General features: G+C 29.9%; 1 protein-coding gene across 1 annotated transcript in view; it reads right to left on the bottom strand.

Annotated features, from left to right (window-relative positions):
- Positions 1-691: 691 nt before the first annotated feature.
- Positions 692-20,086, bottom strand: part of Orc5 (origin recognition complex subunit 5) — a 37,314-nt gene continuing 17,919 nt past the window's right edge. The window contains exons 5-9 of the mRNA XM_075373825.1: positions 14,804-14,934; positions 12,678-12,814; positions 10,129-10,447; positions 4,820-4,926; positions 692-1,334 (exon numbers count right to left, since the gene is read on the bottom strand). Coding sequence (XP_075229940.1) covers positions 1,295-1,334; positions 4,820-4,926; positions 10,129-10,447; positions 12,678-12,814; positions 14,804-14,934 — 734 coding nt within the window. The 3' untranslated portion in view covers positions 692-1,294. The remainder of the gene's footprint in view (positions 1,335-4,819; positions 4,927-10,128; positions 10,448-12,677; positions 12,815-14,803; positions 14,935-20,086) is intronic.

A 20,086-nucleotide genomic window follows, 5' to 3' on the forward strand; every position in this document is an offset into this window, starting at 1 on the left:
ACTATAGACATTAAGTCATTAATTATGTTGTATGCATTGTTTTCTTATACTTTATCAGAATTTATCTGTAGATCTTCTGGTCAGTCAGATGAAATTTATAAGCTTTTTAATTCTTTTGGATTCTCTCTCATACGGATTCATTGTTTTTTAAAAACGTACAAAACTTAAACTTATATGAAAAAAAACAAATCTTTTAAGTTATAGAATGGAAAACAATTAAACTTAAAACAGTAATGTTAGTAGTTGTGTGGGGGGTTTACTTTATCCAGGTACAAATTATTAATGCCTTCTAACTCAAATATATCTAATCAAAAATAAAAACTTCAAGGTGAAATTTTCATTTTAGGTCAATTTCAAAGCAGTTTTGCCAACAAAACAACTAAATTTTACTTTCTTAATGTTTATGTTGGAATCTGAATTACTTGGTAAAAAAACCAAGATAATTGTCAATCATTAATCTATGAAATGTGACATAAGTGGTTAATCAGAAATTCAGTTGAATGAAAATTCCTCAAAACTAAGTACATTATTATTATTTTTTATTATTGATTTCAAGTCAATCAACTTATTTTCAAAACTTAATTGTGATACAGAACAATTAAATAAACAGATAAAAAATATAATATATAGTAATATAATAAAGTATATTTCAAAAATAAATTAAAATTATTTCTATATTTACATGCACAATTATCATAAACAAAATTTGATTATACAGTTATTAAAACAGAATAATTTAAATTAAACAGATTTAAATTGGATGAACTACATATAAATATGATTTTTATTATGAATGTTTTAATATTTAATAAATATCAAATCAATGAATCTGCTTAAACAGTAAAAATCAAGGAAGACATCCCTAATACATTTCAATGAAAAATGGGTTCTGAGTTACCTTGCTGTCAGTTTTTTCATAAATTATAAATGGATTAAAAATATTATATGAATCTCAAGAGAAAAAGAAATTGAAACTTAAAAGTGTAATACAACTTTTTGTCAAGTTTTAATTTCATTGTACTAACGAACTGACGATAAAGATATCTCCAAAAATATATTCATATTCATTGGAAAAAAAGAATACAGAATGACTTGATAAGAACGTCTTTTTTTGCATTTTTCTGCCGAGATAAGTATATTCTTTGATTAAAATATAAATGAAGTTTTTGTAATTAATAAAGATTATACCATATATTCTTTCATATTGTTTTAACAAATAATTAGTTGAAGAAAATCTGTCCTATAATCTCATTTATGTTAACTTTTCGTATTCTTTTTCAGTTTTGTTTTGTTTCTAACTGATCATGTATTTGCGAATGTTCAAACCCAAAGTTCTGGAACAAATGAAAAAATTATTGTTTATGCAATAATTATAATTAAAAAATAAATTTATCACTTTAAAATTAAAGCAAATTAAAACTTTCTGAGCAATTAGTACATTGCTGATATCCAAAAGTCTTGATTTAACAAATACAAGCTTAGTAAAGATTTTTTTGTAAGAAAAAATAAATGAAAAGAAACTGTCATTCTCCGATCTTTCTGATAGAGTGGTAGCATCTCGAACTATCAACCAGAGGTCCTGGGCTTGAATCCTGGTCAGACATGGCATTTTTCATACGCTACAAAATTTATATTTTTATTTTCTCACACAGAAGCTTATGTGGTGAGTTACAAGGGTAATTTTTTTCAAGGTCCAATCGGTCACAAAATAAAAACCCGCGCAAAAATCGGATGAACTTTTGCGCATATGTGTTGCGCAGCATCTCTAGTATGGCCTTCAATCACACCGCGTCACTTCATTTAGTTCTAAACATGCAGCTACCACGTAAACATGTCTACAACAGCATCTCCCGCCAAGTGTGAAGTGCGTGTGGTAATTAGATTTCTTCAGGCTGAGGGGTGTTATGCAGCTGAAATTCATTGACGAATAAGTATTGTGTACGTGAAACTTCAATGAGTGACAGCAAAGTGTGACAATGGTGGCAGGAACTTTAAAGCAGGACGTACAGATGTTCATGATGCAGGTGGTCAGGGTAGGAAGCAAGTGTCAACCAATGATCTTGTTCAGCGAGTGGATGAGGCAATTCGAGAAAATCGTTGGTTCACAATTTCTGTATTGAGTGATTCGTTTCCTGAAATTTCATGGTTAGCTCTCTACACCATTGTGAGTGAGACTTCAGTACCGTAAACTGTGTGCGAGATGGGTTCCTAAGATGTTGTCCGACCATCACAAAACAATGAGAATTGTTTTGTTTTCGCCTCCCTAACGTTTCTCCAGCTCTACCACAATGAAGAAGATTTCTTTTACAAAATTGTCACATGGGACGAGACATGGGTCCATTTCGAAACTGAAGAACAATCCAAACAGTGGATACATTCTCATTCTCCCAGTAAACCAAAGAAGTTCAAGCGAACCTTCTCAAACAGAAAGTGTATGGCTACTGTGTTCTGGGAATGGAATGGAGTTCTCTTGGTGGAACTCATGGAACGTGGCACGACCATCACTGCAGCCTCATACTGCGTGACTCTTTAACGTCTACGAAGGGCAATTCAGAATAAGTGGAGAGGAATGTTGTCATCAGGCATTGTCTTTCTCCATGACAATGCTTGGCCGCACACTGCAGCTGTAACAAAGAAGCTCCTGCAGCATTTTCATTGGGACGTGTTTGATCACCCACCATACAGCCCAGACTTGGCTCCATCCGATTTTCACCTCTTTGTTCACATGAAACGCTGGCTAGGTGGTCAACATTTTGGCACAGACATCGAGCTGCAGACCAGCGTAGAAACATGGCTGAGAACACAGGCAGCTCCGTTCTATGACAAGGGTATTAGAAAGTTGGTACCACGCTACGACAAATGTCTAAATCGGAGTGGTGACTATGTAAAGAAATAGCGAAACTATGTTAAGTACTTGTTACAAATAAAAAATTTTTTATTTTCACTGTGGTTTTAATTTCGTGACCGATTGGACCTTGAAAAAAAAATAACCCTCGTAGTTTATTAAGCAAAAAAAAAAGAAATAAATGTGTTTTGTTCCTGACAACATTGGTAAAATGTTTTTATATATGTAGGTAACTAATAACAAAGTATGTCTGAAAAGTTCCCGAACCAAATTAAATAAAAATACAGATTAAAACATAAACGAATTTAATCACATCAGCCCTCTACATAGAACTAAACGAGAGTGCACTTTTCAGCGGTTCATTTTTTCTGTTGTACGTACTGCGTTTTTACTGATGTTTAGCTAAACTATCTTACCCTTTGAGCCATAGCGGCTCAAAGGGTAATATGAGGTTGTTTGTGCAGGAGTGCATGCACTTTTGCAATGTTTTTGTTATCAACAGCTGTTGACGACTTCCTGCTTTGTTCATCGTCATCCAATGACTCTCTACTATCTTTAAACTGCTTCCATCACATGTATGTTGTAGTATGAGATGTGGCTTTATCACTGAATGCTTGCTGTATCATAGAATAAATTTCAAGGAAAGATTTTTGAAGTCGAACACAAAATTTTATTGCACTTCTGTTCCATGATACAAGGTCACATGTACATAACGTACGCAGCCGAATAAACTTGAGACTGGAGTGACGAAACGAAATTTTGTACACACATTTATCAGAAATCGTACTACATAGTTCCTTGGTTGTCCGAGAGATGGCACTATTTGTATTAACTACAGAAATTTAGTTCGAGAACTTTTCAGACCTACTGTGTATGCAGTGGCTAATGAATAAATCTTTGAATTGGATATTCAGAACAATATTCAAAATATTTTATTAATATTATTACCTCAAATGTTATTTTAACATAACATATATATAAATGGAGTTCACCACTGGATCTAAAATTGCTATTTCTTCTGTGCACTGATTTATCCTAAAAAGGAATGTAATTTCCAAAACTGTCTAGCAGAGAAATAACTAACAAATGTATCTAAAGCTGTCTATTTAATTAACTAAAACTTTTAACAATGAACAATACAGAATTATTTTATCACCTGCAAGCAATTTTCACGTAATGATTACAAAATATTTTATAATGGCGATTAAATTTTTATTATGTTAATTGTTAAACTAACTGATCACCCAGCATTGGGTATTTATTATCCCAATCTTTAAACTACGAATTCGACACTAATATCAGTTGTTGTTTATTATGTTTACAAGTCGCCCCCTTCTATATGAGTGCAAGGGGTGTCTCTTACCCCCACAGTATTATTTTCCAGATAGTAAGCCCATCAAGTTTGGTAGAAATTTCTCCAGGCGTTACAGTTATGCTGGAACATTCACACACATACATCCATTTTTATATACATAGATATAAAAATAAACTTTTTAAGAATCTATTTTTACAAAATTAATGAAAAAATTAAGAAAAACTGATCAAAAACAACTATACAAAAGTAAATAGACACATGTGGGAAGTTCTGGTAACCCAAACGGTTCTTTTTATACATTGACTATTTTCATTTTTGGTGCCCAAGATTATAGGGGTACCTTTAACCAATTAAAGGAGAGGTTTGTTCTGATGGAAGTCATGCCAATCAAGATTAAAAAATATAACATTGCCATAGATTAAAGTTAGATATTTAGTAAAGTGTTCATAAATTAGATAAAAGGATAATTAGTTACCTTCCTGAATGTATAAAGTTTTCAATAATTTTGAATGCTTACATAACTTCAAACTAAATCAGATAGCAATTAAATTTAATAAGTTCTTGAATAATATTTATTTGTGTAAAATAAAGATTGTTACTTTTTTTGACATTATCAATTACTTATGAATAACAAATTTGTGGAAAAACAAAATACCAACCTGGCAACAGGTTCAACACATTCCAAACCAACCAGTGTTTTATATTTTGGACTATCTAATCCATCACCTAGTCTTAGCAAGAATCTCAATTCAACCAATGATGAAACCTTAAAAAAAATATCAATAAATTAATTACAGTTCACCTAATGTACACAAAAACAAAATCAGTCTAATTAATATTAATAAAAAAAAGACATCAAACAAAAAAGCTCCTTTTATTTGAACCCAAAATTTCAAGTGTAAAATAATTTTTATAAAGTATTAATTCTTAAATCAACAATGTTCTGACTTTTTCAAATTATAAATAAAGAATAACAAAATAATATAATTACTCAATATATATAACTTTTATCACCAGGGAAACATTGGACACAAAGAGAACCTGTTTCTATAAACAAGAAAAAAGATTTTATTATCAAATTATTTAAATCTGAATAAGAACTTGTAAGAAAGTTCATGATCACTCTTATTTCTAACTGACTAAACCTAACCAGTTAACTAAATTTTCTTTCCACAAAAAAAATAGTCAAATAAACTTGACGTTTACTCTGAACAACTAACTTTATAGTTAAAAAATTAACATCTATAAAACAGTACAGCGGAAGTCTGACTAGTACCATCCAAACCAATTTTCATTAAAATTCTTGGTCTAGAAACCAAATGAAAAAAGTGCAGTTGAGCAACTAACAGTGCAGAGAGTGGTGTGGTCAGAAAAATACCAGTAATCAGTGATTTGTTCCGATGTAGATATATCTAAAATGGGCTATAAAACTCAATCCTTACATAGGATAGAATTTTGACATTAAGAATTCAGAATATAAATATCTACGAATTTAATTGACACATGAAAAACATTTAATAAAAAAAATTTGAACTGCTAAGTTTTTAACAGACTTTAAAAGAGATAAGATTTTTAATTTGTACTTTACATATGTTGTGTTCTTAACTCTACATATATATGACGAATTGTGTAACTTGCTGGTGACTGCATTTTTCGGTGTATGAAGGTCTTTTTAAAAAAAAATAATTGTTACTCCCCTCAAATTATTCCTTATTATACATTAAACTGTTCACACAAACATGATGAAGAGTCAGTCACGATGTAATTTTCATATTACCATACTGTTATAATTTAATATTTCCATATTTGGTACTGCAAAATGCAAACTTTTCTAACTCAAAATTTAGTTCTTTTATGCTCACCATAAAAAGCAAAATTATAAAAAATTTCAATTAAGATTTGAAATTTAAAGCTACAAAAAACTTAAGTTTATGTATACAGTAATCTTGGAGTAACATTTTATTCACAGATTTCACAGTACTTTCCACATACTTATTTTACAATTTTATAGATATTTCTAGGAGAAGCAGCTGTTAAGGGTGCAACTCAGAAAGACTTAAATGACCACATCGACATTACTCAATCTTCTGAGTACTGCGCAGCTGAAAGCAATGGAAAACTACATGTTTTTTCCGAGAAAATGTAGTTTCTATATTTTCATAAAACAAAGATGAAGGCTTGGTAGAATATTCCAGAGGTAAACTAGTCTCCAGTTCAGATCTCTGGGTGGAGACTGCTAAGGAAGGGGTCACCAGAAAAGAAAAAATAACATTCTACGAGTCAGAGTGTGAAATGTTAGACGTCTAAAACAGGTTGGTAGGTTAGAAAATTTAAAGAGGGAAATGGGTAGGTTAAATGTAGATGCAGTAGGAATTAGCAAGGTTTGGTGGTAAAGGAAGTGAGTGACTTTTGTTCAAGTGATTTTAGAATAATTAACTCAGCATCAAATAAAGGGCAGGCAGGAGTTGATTTCGTAATGAACAAGAAAATAAGGAAAAGAGTGGAATATTTCAAAAAGCATAGTGATAGAATCATTGTAATCAGGATAAAATCAAAACCTAAGCTGAAAACGATTGTTAATGTGCCCATGATAGTGATGAGCTAGTGTGTATACGAAGATAATGACTAAGCAATTTAACACATAAAAGGGGATGGAAATTTAATAATAGTTTAAAATAAAATAACAGTTAATAATAAATATAATAATATATAAATAATTTATAGCAAGCATTGGAAAATGCAAGGAAGGAAATAATGTAGGTGAATATGGACTGAGCAAAAGAAATGAGGGAAGGGACCGACTTACTGAGTTTTGCATGAAATATAATTTAATAACTGCCAACAATAAGTTTAAAAATCATAATAGAAGAATATACACACAGAAAAAGCCAGGCGATACAGGAAGGTATCAGATAGATTATATCATTGTTAAGCAAAGATTTAGAAATCAACTTGTTGACTGCAAAGCATATCCAGGAACAGACACTGATAGCGACCATAATTTAGTGATTTATTTGCAAAAAAATAATACAGTAATATTTAGTGGCTAAATTATATAAAACCACATTAATCTTAGAATGAGAACAATTACACTTAACATTTTTTATTGTTTTAGATCATTAGAAAAGAATGAAATCATATACCTACAGATGCAGGAAGTACTGATAATTTTGAACTATTATTTTTATTAATGTCTATAAAATTTTCATTTTTTTTAAGCATTTGACAATAATGCTTCTCCAAAATGTTCCCATTACTTGAAAAAAAAAAAAAAAATATATATATATATGTATTTTATTATGCAACATGTGGTGTGGTGGGTTAAATAAACTAGGCTTATATACATTATGTATTTTCTCGGTTGAAATAACTTTTAATAAAAACTCATAAATAAAAATATACTTTCATTATATGGTTATCAAAATTAGAAAGAAAATAAAAAATTTCTGAATGGAGTGATAGATATACTAAGAGATGCATATCAACATTAACAGGGTTCCCACCAAATTCTAAACTTCATTTTTCCTGACCAATTTAGAAAAATTTTCCTGACCCTCATAATGTTATGCTACTGTCATTACTTTGCAAAATATATACATATTTTATTTTTTTGCAGCCTCCACCACTCCAATAGTTTCCAAACTCATACCTTTTTTTTTATTTATAATTACATTGGCTTAAAACTTTGTTTTTTAATTACTTTTTTTTTTACAATATATATCTAAAATTAGGCTATTTTTGTGATAAATTGTTTTAGTGAGTTAATTATAAAATACACAAAAAAATCAACAATATTTAATAGGTTTCTTGCGTAAAAAGAACATCACAGTAACTAAAAATAACAGAAAAAAATCTAACCAAAGCAATTCTTAAAAATAATTAGCTTACACCTAAGAATGCTTGAAAATTTTTTACAATAACTAGCCTACATTATTTTTCAAAATAAACAAAAAACAATATTTAAGTTGGTTTGCATAAAAATGCTAAGAAATACAAATTTCAATTTAACAAAGAATACATATGTGATCACACCTTACAGAAAAAGTAAAATCACTGCGATTAAAAGTAATACATATAAGAAAACTAGAACAGAACACCTTATTTTGTACACAAAACAAACATTATTAAAATTTAGTTAAAAAATATTTTGTCATTATTATTCTAACGTACAAAAAAAAAAAAAGAAAAAAAGAGATTTTATTACATATTATTATTATTATGTATATATAAAACACTGGGCAAATTTTCTTCAATATCTTCAGGTTCCTAATGGTTTTCACTTTTCTAAAACTTTAATGTTGTCGGCTATCTGTTCTACTGCCAAGATTGCAGCTCTCAACTTTTTCCTTTCTTCCTCAGATTTTTTAGTTTCTGCTTAAATTTTCCTTTTCAGGACTCTATTTTGTTCTTCTTGAGAGAAGTTTTTTCTATCTTCTACAAGACATTCTTCATATTGCCTTTTAGAGCTTTTCACTGTTGTGAGCATTTTTTTGTAATGTAAACAATCTCCTTGCCACCCCTATTTTGTGAAGGTCATGTGATCGTCAATCATAGCCAAAATAGGTTGAAGATTTTAAATAAAAATTAATTTGTTTAAATAGGTAGTATGAAGAAAATTTTCAATTTTAGTTTCCTGTCTAGCTTATTTTTCAAAGTAAACAAAAAACATTTAAGTTGGTTAGCATAAAAATACTAAGAAACACAAATTTCAATTTAACAAAGAATATATATGTGATAACAACTTAAAGGAAAAGTAAAATCACTGCTTAAAAGTAATACAGATAAGAAAACTAGAACAGAGCACCTTATTTTGTACACATAAAACATTATTAAAATTTACTTCTAAATCACCTTATATCTCCAGAACTACTGGACCAATTTTGACCAAACTTGGCCAGATTACTTCTATGTATGGGGGCATTGATGCCATTAAATTTTTGGCTTAAAAGGTCAAGGAGATGAGGTTGTACAGCAAGGTCATCATCTCAAGATTCTGCCTAATTAACCTAATGTAATAAGAAATAATTCTGCCTAATTATTTTTCTTAGGCGCATTTGTTAACAATTAAAAAATAATTTTTGCAAAATCGCACTCCCACCCCAAAAAATGCTCTAAATAAACCAGAGGCTAAGCAGATGTAGTGCATCAATAGTACCCCTTCTCACCACAAGGAGCGCTAGTGTAGCACTGATGTACAGCTGTTGTGATCTGCTATTTTGTGATGTCACAGGTGAGCAGTAGAATTAAATGAATGAATAATATTTAAAGTGGCGGCTGGTACCGTCACACCTGTACAAATTAAATATGGTATGAGTGTGTGCCTAAGTTAGAATCACAGAATTAAATAAACACAAAATATTATATTTACATTGAATGATAAATATTTTTAATTAAGTTGTGTGTGTAAGTCACGCATAAGAAAAAAGCCGCTGACAGGAAAATCATGCGGCTTTTTTCTGTGTTGTCAGTTTGTCAAGCTGACAGCTTTGTTATCAGCTATTCTGTTGTAATTAAAGCTTGGTATTGAATTTATATAAAGTAATGAAATAGACCTTCATTCATCAAATCAAAACTTGCACTAGGTTATAATCTGTGTTGTTTTTCTGTAATTTTTTTTATTTTTACCTTCATGATTCTTGAGAATAGCTTTTATACAGGCAATGTTTTCTGTAGGCCAAACCAAATTTTAAATAAAAATAATTCTGATATGAAAAAAATCATACAAAGAAGTAACAGAAGAAATTTTTTCTTCAATTCTTTAATTTTTGAAGTCAGCATCAAATTAAGGGTTAATGAATCGATAGTAGTTTTAAATTTAATGATTCAAGTCTATATTTAAAGATAAATATTTAATTATTAATTTTTTTGTGCATTTTCAAGTTCATTTTATGGATTTTGTGATTTATTACAGAAAATGTAATAAAATTTTAAAGTAAAAGAAATAAGACCGAATTGAAAGTAAACATACCTGAGACATTAAACTAGCAGTAAGATTAGTTCTCTGATCTAATAAACTATAAAATATAGCAAATAATCTATCAAGTGTAAAATTTCTAGGACCAAGTAATGAATCTATCATATTTTCACGTTTATCATCCTGTACTATTCTTTTTTTATTTTTCCCGTGATGTTTCATAAATAATCGACGATCGTATTTTGGTGAATTATGTGATGCTAAAAATGCTGCAACTAGAAAATATTTAGAAAAGTACGGTAAATCTAATGCCTGCTGAGCTTTTGCTGATAACAGGTCGTGTGATTTTTCCATCTCTTCCTTTAAATGATTGCTGAAATTAAGATAAATAAAAAAATTAATTTAAGCAACATTATTTCAGTTTAACAATTAAATAAATTATAATCCATGGGATCTTTTTAACTTAGAAATACATAGTGAAGACAAATCAATGAAGTTTTCAAAGAAGAAAGTACTTCACAATCCAAGGATATGTCCCAATTGCCACAACATGATAGTAACTTTCAATGGCAATAAGCAGCATTGGGCTTGTTATAAAAAAAAGAGACAGGAGTATCAATATATAATTATTTAAGTAGATCAAAATTGCTTTTACATAAAGCAGTTTGGTTTTGTATTGTTGGTAAAAAAAAATGACAATAAAATTCTGCAAAGAAGAATTAGAGATAAGTTATTCAACTGCCACTGACTGGGCAAACTACATGTTTGAGGTTTACGGAGATACCATTTTAAGAAATCCAATAAAAATTGGTGGCCCAGGGCTTTATGTAGAGATAAACAAAAATATGTTTTCTCGATGTAAAAATTCAGTTGGACATGTTCTACCTCAAAAAAAAATTCATAAGCAAGAAAATGAAAAACAGTAAACATTTTATAAAGGTGTAAGTTTTAAGCAGTGCCAAATCCATAATAGGAGAGTAATCTTCTATAAACTAGTGCAATACACTGTAATCATAGAACTTAATGGTAGTTTTAGTAGAAAATAAAATAGTTTTAGTTTATTATCACATTTAAGAAAAAGTTGAAATTTTTTGAAATACTTCATAATAGGTAGATCTTGTCCACTTTCTATTTCCAATTTTTTAAATTAATTTCACTAAAATAATTTCTATGCATATTCTAGTATTTGTATTAATTATTTAATTTAATATTATTTAGTTTAACATTTAATTATAATAATTAATATTTATGTAAGTTTTCGCATAATCTAACTCTAAATCCCTCCTATGTGCCGATTACATATAATCTGTTTTATACATTAATTTTGATTAAAAAAAATGGATGTATTATTTCTAATGAGTTATCTTTATGATGACATTGATAGCATATACGAAGTCTATTATTATATTTTTCCTTAGTTTCTCTTTCAGTAACTAGTTCACAGTAGAATAAACTACGGATGAAACTGTTCCCAGCTGAGTATAAGATGTTGCATTATGGTAGAAGTGTATGGGATAATGTTATCATGAATCAACACAATATCCCGGATAAGAAAGCCACATCATTTGTTCTGAACTACACTATATCATGTTTTTCAATTTTTGTAGTAAACATCACTACTGATTGTGCAGCCTTGAGGTAAAAAGTTGACAAGCAAAATTCTTATTTTGTTGCAAAACACTCTGTACAAGATATACAAGATATCTCTTCTGAGTGGAAAATATTAACTTGCACCTTTTCCTTCAGGATGTCAAGTCAAAGTGTGTTGCAATGTCATAGATTGTCATATTTTTTTAGGTGTTTTGTACAACATCAATGTCTATATGACCCAAGAAGTTGTTCTCTGTACAAAGTCAAAAATTCCATATGCCGCCCAATCATTTCATTTTGGGATTAACCATAAACATCTTAGGCACCCAATTTCTTATAATTCAATTTCTCAGATACAATTTCATGTAGAAGTGAATGTGAAATTTCTGAAAAATGAACAGAAAGAGATGTCATGGTGACACATTAAAGAAATCTGATGAGTTTTCTTTAATCTTGTCATCAACTGAATGCACCCAATTGTCAGCAATCAGATGGGTGCCCACTCAGTTCATCGTTGTGTATGTTATGACATCCTTCATTAAACAATTGCATCCACCTTTATATCACAGAATCAATCACTCATTAGACTTTCTCCATAAACAATTCAAATCTCATGGTGAATTTCAACTGGTTTAATGTTGCCTTCCAAAAATGATCACAGACTAAATTTCACATGTGATGAAAGTTTCAACTTCTAAAATGTTGTAAACACTAGCCAAGAAGTTTACAGACTAGGCAACTGAATAAGAATGGCATCAATCCCTTCCTAAATATAAGGTGACGTATGCATAATGATCATAGTGCTGAAGTGGAAATATTCACACAACAGTGCTTTACTGAGATAGAAACTACATCAATAAAAACCTACATCATTATCACCCAACATTACCCTTGTTTCTGGCAGAGTTGGGTTAAAAATTTATTCATATTAAAATTTTGCATACTACTCTATAAAATATTACTTTTATGACAAAATGTGTAAAAAAAAAGAAGTGCAATGCTTACGAAAGTACCTTCCAATTCCTAGATAAACATCATTCAATGAATTTTTCAGATGTGGTGCAATATTTCTCCACAGACCTGATACATCATCCATTTTCAATTTTTTACTTTCAATAGGAGCAATATACTTTGGAAAATTAAGAGCTGCCTGAAATAAATATCAAAAATGCAAGCAATAAGAGAAGATTATAAAAAAAATATTCTTTAATTCTTCACTAAGAAATATAAACAGACAAATAGCAATAAAAAGTTTGTATATATTACAAATCAGGATATCTAAACAATACCAAGCTTAATAAAAACCTCCCCACTCCCCTTAACAGGGAGGGGGCTTACGGGGATCCCCTGTAAAAGGGTCCCAAGAAAGATGTTAAACTACCCTGATCTATGCATATAGTAATCATCCTTTTTTAACACCTATCCCCTTTCCTTATCCAAGATCTCTTTTTCTCATTATTGCTTTTGTGAGTGCAAGTCTGATCCAACTTGGTTACCGTGTTCATGATGCCAGGACTTGAAAAGCCAGTTTATCCTTGGTATTTTGTGAGAGACTACCTGTGGATCAACAAAAGGATTCTGTTCCTGTCTGATGGCAGTACAACAAGCCTAATACTGAAATATCGTATCAGGAAAACCCAGACCCATTCATCCCCTCCCACAAAAAAGAACTCGGTGTATAATATATAATGAATTATGATTAAATAAAATCATATGATAACATTGGAAAATAAGAATAATGAATAAAATTGGAAAATGAATACAGTTTGACAGGATAATATTGGAGAATTTCTGGAGGAACACACAGAAGGATTGTGACTATACTTAAAAGGGCTTCCTTCAAAATAAATCATCTGCTTTGAAAGAATTATATTTCATGAATGACACTTGTAAGTCATTCCTCCAAATACTCAGAATACTTTAACTTGACAATATGAAATACATAAAGGTTATTTTTAATTATTCAATTTTATATTTCTGAATAAATGAAAGAAAAACATCTTTTAACATGATCTTGCATGTTTATTTTATTTTTGACTGATGAATTAATTTCCTTATACAAGCTTTACTATAACCATTAATTTTGTTATCTTTTATAATGAAAAAAATCATTATAATGCAATAAAGACATCATTCCTGATAAAAACATGAGTATGTTGTACAGAAATAAATATAGATGACTGTTTTTATATTCTCTAATAGACGTAAAAATCTTAGACAATCCAATGTACAATTGTTATAATGGAATGACTGCTTTACTGTTCTACTGAGCTTATTCAAGTAGGTTACAGAAAATACCATTTTTAGAATGTTTATAACATTTCAACTTTACCTGCAAAGTTTCATGGTCCGAATTTATAACACTGGTAGAAAACAATTTTAATTAGACTGGAAATTGGAAAGGTGATAAAATGATTTTTCGCAAAAGTAGAATTATAATTTTAGAACTGATCTGATCTTCCTTGTTAAAATACACATGTAACACATTCTAGGTCATTAAAATATTAATAAAAATGATTAAACTCTTGAAAATGACCTAGTTTTATTTATTCTATTTCCAATTAAAATTGAATTTAAGAAAAGAATTATCGGGGAAGTTATGAAGGGCTATTAAAACAGATTAAGAATATACAAAAGTACAAATGTTTTCCTAATTTCTTCTTGGTTCCCACCATTGTTGAGGCACTTTTCAAAGCAGGAAACAAAAAATTGTAATGCTTAGTCAAAGAATATCAGCTACAGTTAGTTACATATTACATAAAATAAAATATTGCACTTTCGATAGTCATCTATTTATACAGAAGTACCAAAAAACAGTGTACGTGTTAATATTTAAAATGTTGTAGAATAGTTCATTATTTACCATTATTTCTAAAGTTATTTATTAGTTTCTAAAATTTAATGTTACATAAAATAAAACTAAAAATAACAAATGGATATAGAACTTCTTTAAAAATTGTTCTTTTAATATGTTAAAATTAGTAGAGTTCTGCAAGTTTTAATTTCACTATAATATTTATAATTAATTGCATAGCACATTATTACAAGAAAATGAATACAATAACTAACTTTTAGATTAAAAAAAAGGCTAGAAGGGAAGTAATGAGAAAAGAAAATAATAATTAAAATCAATAATTACCAAATGCCGCACTTCATTCAAATCCCTTGTAACTCTTAGAAAAATACTTAAAAAGGTATTTAAGTAATTTTTATAAAAATCTTCAGGATATTTGTCAGGTTTATTTAACATTAATATTTCTAATAATTCATCTGTAAAAAAATTAAAAAAACAATGGTAAATAATAAAAAGAGTTTAGGAGGAAGAAAAAATATTGACTATATCTAATTCAGTTAGCTTATACAGTTCAAGTAAACAGACTAAGCATACGAGTGTTTAGGTGGCCGATTCACAAGCGTCTTCTGTAAATCCTGATGCACATAAAAGAAACTACATGACATTAATATTCAGTAACCACGTGCTGTTATATTTTACAAAAACTAAACATATACTTTAGATTTAAATAAATTATGACATTTTAAATGCCCAATAAATACTTCTTACCTGTTTGGCACACCTGATATCCCATGAGTATTTTATTCATTGAAATTGTTTATTGTTACATAGTTCCTTGAGTTTTTTAAGTTATGAAATTTTCAACTGTCCTTTAACAGCACAAGTTCATTAATATTTTAGATTAAATCTCTACGATAACAAACAAATAATAAATTCAATTCAGTTCTCATCTGACTGTGAGAAATCTGTAATGCTGTCAGTATTAAGAAATACAATGAGAGGCTCAATTTTGTTTTCTATTATATTATGCAATTCCCAATAATTTGGTTCAATAGTATCTATTACATGTTTTATTTATATAGTTCCTCCATTCCTGCTGGCCCATTTTTAACATTAGATATTTTAAAAGTAATATTTCCTGATTGCTACGTAACTTTTGATTTGTCCCCAAACTAACTCAACTGCATTGAGTTCACAATGATAGGGTGTAATCACAGCACAGTTTAACCACTATTTTTTTTCTGTTTAGCCTCCGAAACTACCGTAAGGTATTACTTCAGAGGATGATATGTATGAATGTAAATGAAGTGTAGTCTTGTAGTCTCAGGTTGACCATTCCTGAGATGTGTGGTTAATTGAAACCCAACCACCAAAGAACACAAATAGCCTTGATCTAGTATTCAAATCTGCATAAAAGTCCTTAAAAGTAAAATCCTTTACTAGGATTTGAACCTTGGAACTCTCGACTTTGACAGTTTTACCACTGGATCTTGTTAACTCATCAATTTCCTACACATTAAAATTACTTTTAATAAATGAAACCCTTTGCAATAATTGGACCTTATGTTCATCCTCTTCAAAAATCACTCCTTTTTAACTAAGCCACATTTTGAAATCATTCTTTTTCCAAGATGTGGCTGGAATTTTATCCTTTTTACATGAATGATAAGGGGTGTTGTCTAAGCTAATAACCAAATTATCTTCCAGAAGAGGTAACACATCGCTAAACCTTTCTCAAAAAACGTTCATCTCATGATAGTCTCCTGTAATTTAGATTCAAAATCCAGAGACCACTATAAATAAACCCAGTATCACTGCTGATAGGCATAATTATGAGATGTCTACCTTTACTCGATGGAGCCTTATTACCGGACATACAGAAAAGCTTCTTTTGATGAATTCACAGCTTTATCTTTCCAAACGAAACTTTTTGTGCGGCCTTCGTTGACCCAAATTTCAACCATATAATATATTCTACAGCCATCTTGCATGATTTTCTTTATTTCAATGGGGTAATGTCTTCACCATATAATGATATCATCCCTGTCAATTAAAGCAGTTTCCCGGCCCTGTAATATAAATTTAAAATTCATAATTTTTAACAACTTATAAAAACTTTTTCTTTGGAAATCCGATGTCATTATCGTCATTTACAACCTGTAACACTTTTGTCTATTGTAGGCAGTTCATTTCAAAAATAAAATTTGTGTACTTTTTTACAAATCGTGTTTTTATCAAAATCAATTTTTTCTTCCATTGCTCTGTGGGATTTTGTTTTCTTAGAAGACCATAATTCATTAGTAGAAAAACTTCCACTTATGTTAGCAGTTTTATTAAGGACATCTGAAATCAACATTGTTGGATTACTTTTGTATTTCACTTTTGTAAGCATTTAAAATGATCTGTTTTTCTGCACGGCTTAAGGACTTTTTTCATGGCCTTCTTTTCGGAGGTGATATCAATAATCATGTACTATTATCAGCTGAATCAGTATCAGACATGGTGTAAAAATAATGACACCATATCTGATATATAGTAACAGAAACACAAAAATTGAAAAAGAGAACAAAGGAGTTATCATACGAAAAGATCAATGGTTTTAATAGAAATGAGAAGACATAACATTATATAAATGTTTGATTATCTGACTACTATATGATTAATTTATACAGTGACTAAGCTAACTGAATACAGTAAAATGGTAAAATTTTATACAGTTTTACAAAAAGAAAGTATACTGCAAAACCAGTATATTGAAAGTATACTGGTGAGCAGCACTGGTTAATAATAACCCTACAACTTTCCTAAAAAATTGAAAAGAGATATGAACTGAATAGTAGAGGCATTAATCAGTGCACCTGATAACCCCAAACTTCATTGGTTTATATGTTGTTTTTTTAACTCATTAATAAAATAAAAATTAACTCCATACAATAATTAATAAAAAAAATATTGGGGGATTTCATTTACTTTACAGCAGTTGTTACAATATACAAGTATTGCACTATATTGCAATAATTTATAGAGTAATTTTATTTGAAGCAGTATTAATACTAGAGTATCCGTTAAGAAATTTTTACAAAGATTTTATGGTTTTTAAAGAATCACTTTATAAGAATTTACTTAGTTGTTTATTTTATCACCTATATGATAGAAATTTATTTTTTCTAAACCAAATTTTGAGCTCCTTATTGAATCAATTTAACATTACATAATGTAATAACACTTATGGATTGTTTTATTTTTATTAAACTGATGTACATAATGTAATGTATATACAAATTACACAAAAGGATAGTTGACTACATTATTTGCTTTATTATAAGCTAATTACAAAAATAATAACAATAAACTAAATTGAGAGCTAATAAATTTTATGAATATAAAAACCAAAAAAAGGCTTTAGCTATATTAATCAAGTAAGGGGGCTCCAAAAGTTACATTCACAATATTTACTGTTGTAAAGTATTAGTTGTAAGTGACAATATTATGTAATGCTTCATAGCTCTATAAATGCATTGTGTTGTAATAATAAATCTATTTACACCATAGTTCAGTCAATTATTTAATAAATACTGACATTTGTCAGGTTGTTATTTCATTAGTTCTCATTGCTTCCAACAGATTTTAATAAAGTGTATGTTAATAAATATAGACTATGTATAGACTTAGACTAAGCTGATTTGGTATTTTTTTCTATGCCATGATAGGTAACTGTCAGATAATACAGACAGGGGAACATCTGAGGTACATCCATGGCTTCACAAAATAATGATAAGTTGGCAAAACATAAGAAGAAATAACATCTAACAATGTTTCAATAAGCTAATTCTAAGTGAGGCTAGCTTGAGCTTTAAGGGTAAACCTTCTTAAATAGTTTTGTGTTCTTTGCAAAACAAGGTTAAACACTTTGAACATTTATCAATGACAATTCAGTAATTAATACGGCTCACTGGAATGCAAAATTAAACATTTTTTTAACTTGTTTTCTTAAAAATTCTGATGGAGATATATACATGTATATTACATTAAGCAATAATCCAATGGTAAGCAGTAATGGGAAAAAAATACAACTTTCCAAAAATCTGCTTAGATCGCATAATTTTTTGAAAAATAATTCTCCACTCAAGTTATCTAGAAGTTACTTATATGAAAACATTATAGGAACTATCTCTATTAGACAAAAAGTGATATAATTATTAAAAACTTGGCTTGGACATACATATAAAAATATTTTTTGAATTGTACAAGGGCCAGTCAAACAAATCAGACTTGTTTTTAACATTCATTAGTACATAATGTTTTTCTAAATAGTCTCTCTGAAGTTCTACACATTTTTCCTAATGTGGGTAGTTTGTGGATCCCTTCTTCACAAAAAGTTTGAGGACAGGTTTTAAGTAAATTGTGCAACTTCTTTACTTCATCACTGGTTTGAAATTTACATCCTCCCAGTGGCTCCTATAACGGCCCAAACAAAAATAAATTGCAGAGATAAATCTGGACTGTAAAGGGATGTTCTAAGGTTTCCCAGTAAATTTAGTAATTTATCTGGAGTACTAACCGCTGTGTGAGGCCTGGCATTGTTATGAAGGAGATTCACATCTGTGATTGGCTGATGATGCCTTTCACTTTGTCCAAGAGCTGGCAATAGTATACAGCATTAACAGTGAAAACAGATAGCAACATGTCTTTCCAGTCCCAAAAGACAGCTGTAAGAACCATTTTCAGTTGATGAATGTTTTCGCCTTTAAAAGGCAAGGGTCTCCACTCTTATGCCATCCTATACTTGCCAAGTTGGGAGTGTAACGTTGGACCCATGTCTCATAATATGTGACTACTTCATGCAAAAAAATTATTCCCCTCTCATCGAAATCGATTCAGGAGCCTTTGGCAAATTTCCTAATGGGTCTGTTTCTGATTATGGAACCCACCTCAACTTGGCAGAATCCAAAGTGCTTTGTGATAATAGAATGGGCATTTTCATGACTATACCCACTTCTGAAACAATTTCAGCAACTGTCAGGTGACAACTGTCTTCAATGAGGCCATGATTGTTGTCATCCATGATATCTGTACTTGAATTCCTATTGCGATTCAATTTTTACAGTGTCATGCCCTCCTTTGCTGGTCCAGTTGCTGATTTAAGTATACATCATATCTTCAAACTGCACACATCCAGTGAAAAGTTTGGAGAGTTTGATTCAAATATTTGTGAGAAATTTCATGATATGTTGTGCAACCATCTGTAGTGACAAGTCACTGTTGATAAGACACTCAAATGTCAAAACAAACAATTTTCCTCTCTGCCAGTTGGAGGGCTCATGATCATATGTGGGCCATAAAGACAAAAGTCCAGTCAATGTTTGACTGACCCTCGTAATAAGAGTTGAATTCCAAACCTTACCTTTTTTAAGTCTGCCAAAATGGAATTAGCTAATATGTAATAGAAAAGTTAAAGGGTAAATGGAGCGAGTTAAGTACTGAGCGGATATCTTCAGTGGCAGGAAAAACAGAAATCAACAGAGAAAACACTGATCAGAGGAATAACAGACAGCAAGAGCTCAATCAAGAATTGCACTAAATGGAAGAATATGCAAAAACTTAGTAAAGGCCTTGCTCAGCAGTGAG

Source organism: Lycorma delicatula, chromosome 8, assembly GCF_047948215.1.
Source record: "Lycorma delicatula isolate Av1 chromosome 8, ASM4794821v1, whole genome shotgun sequence".
In the NCBI taxonomy this organism is placed as follows: domain Eukaryota; kingdom Metazoa; phylum Arthropoda; class Insecta; order Hemiptera; family Fulgoridae; genus Lycorma; species Lycorma delicatula.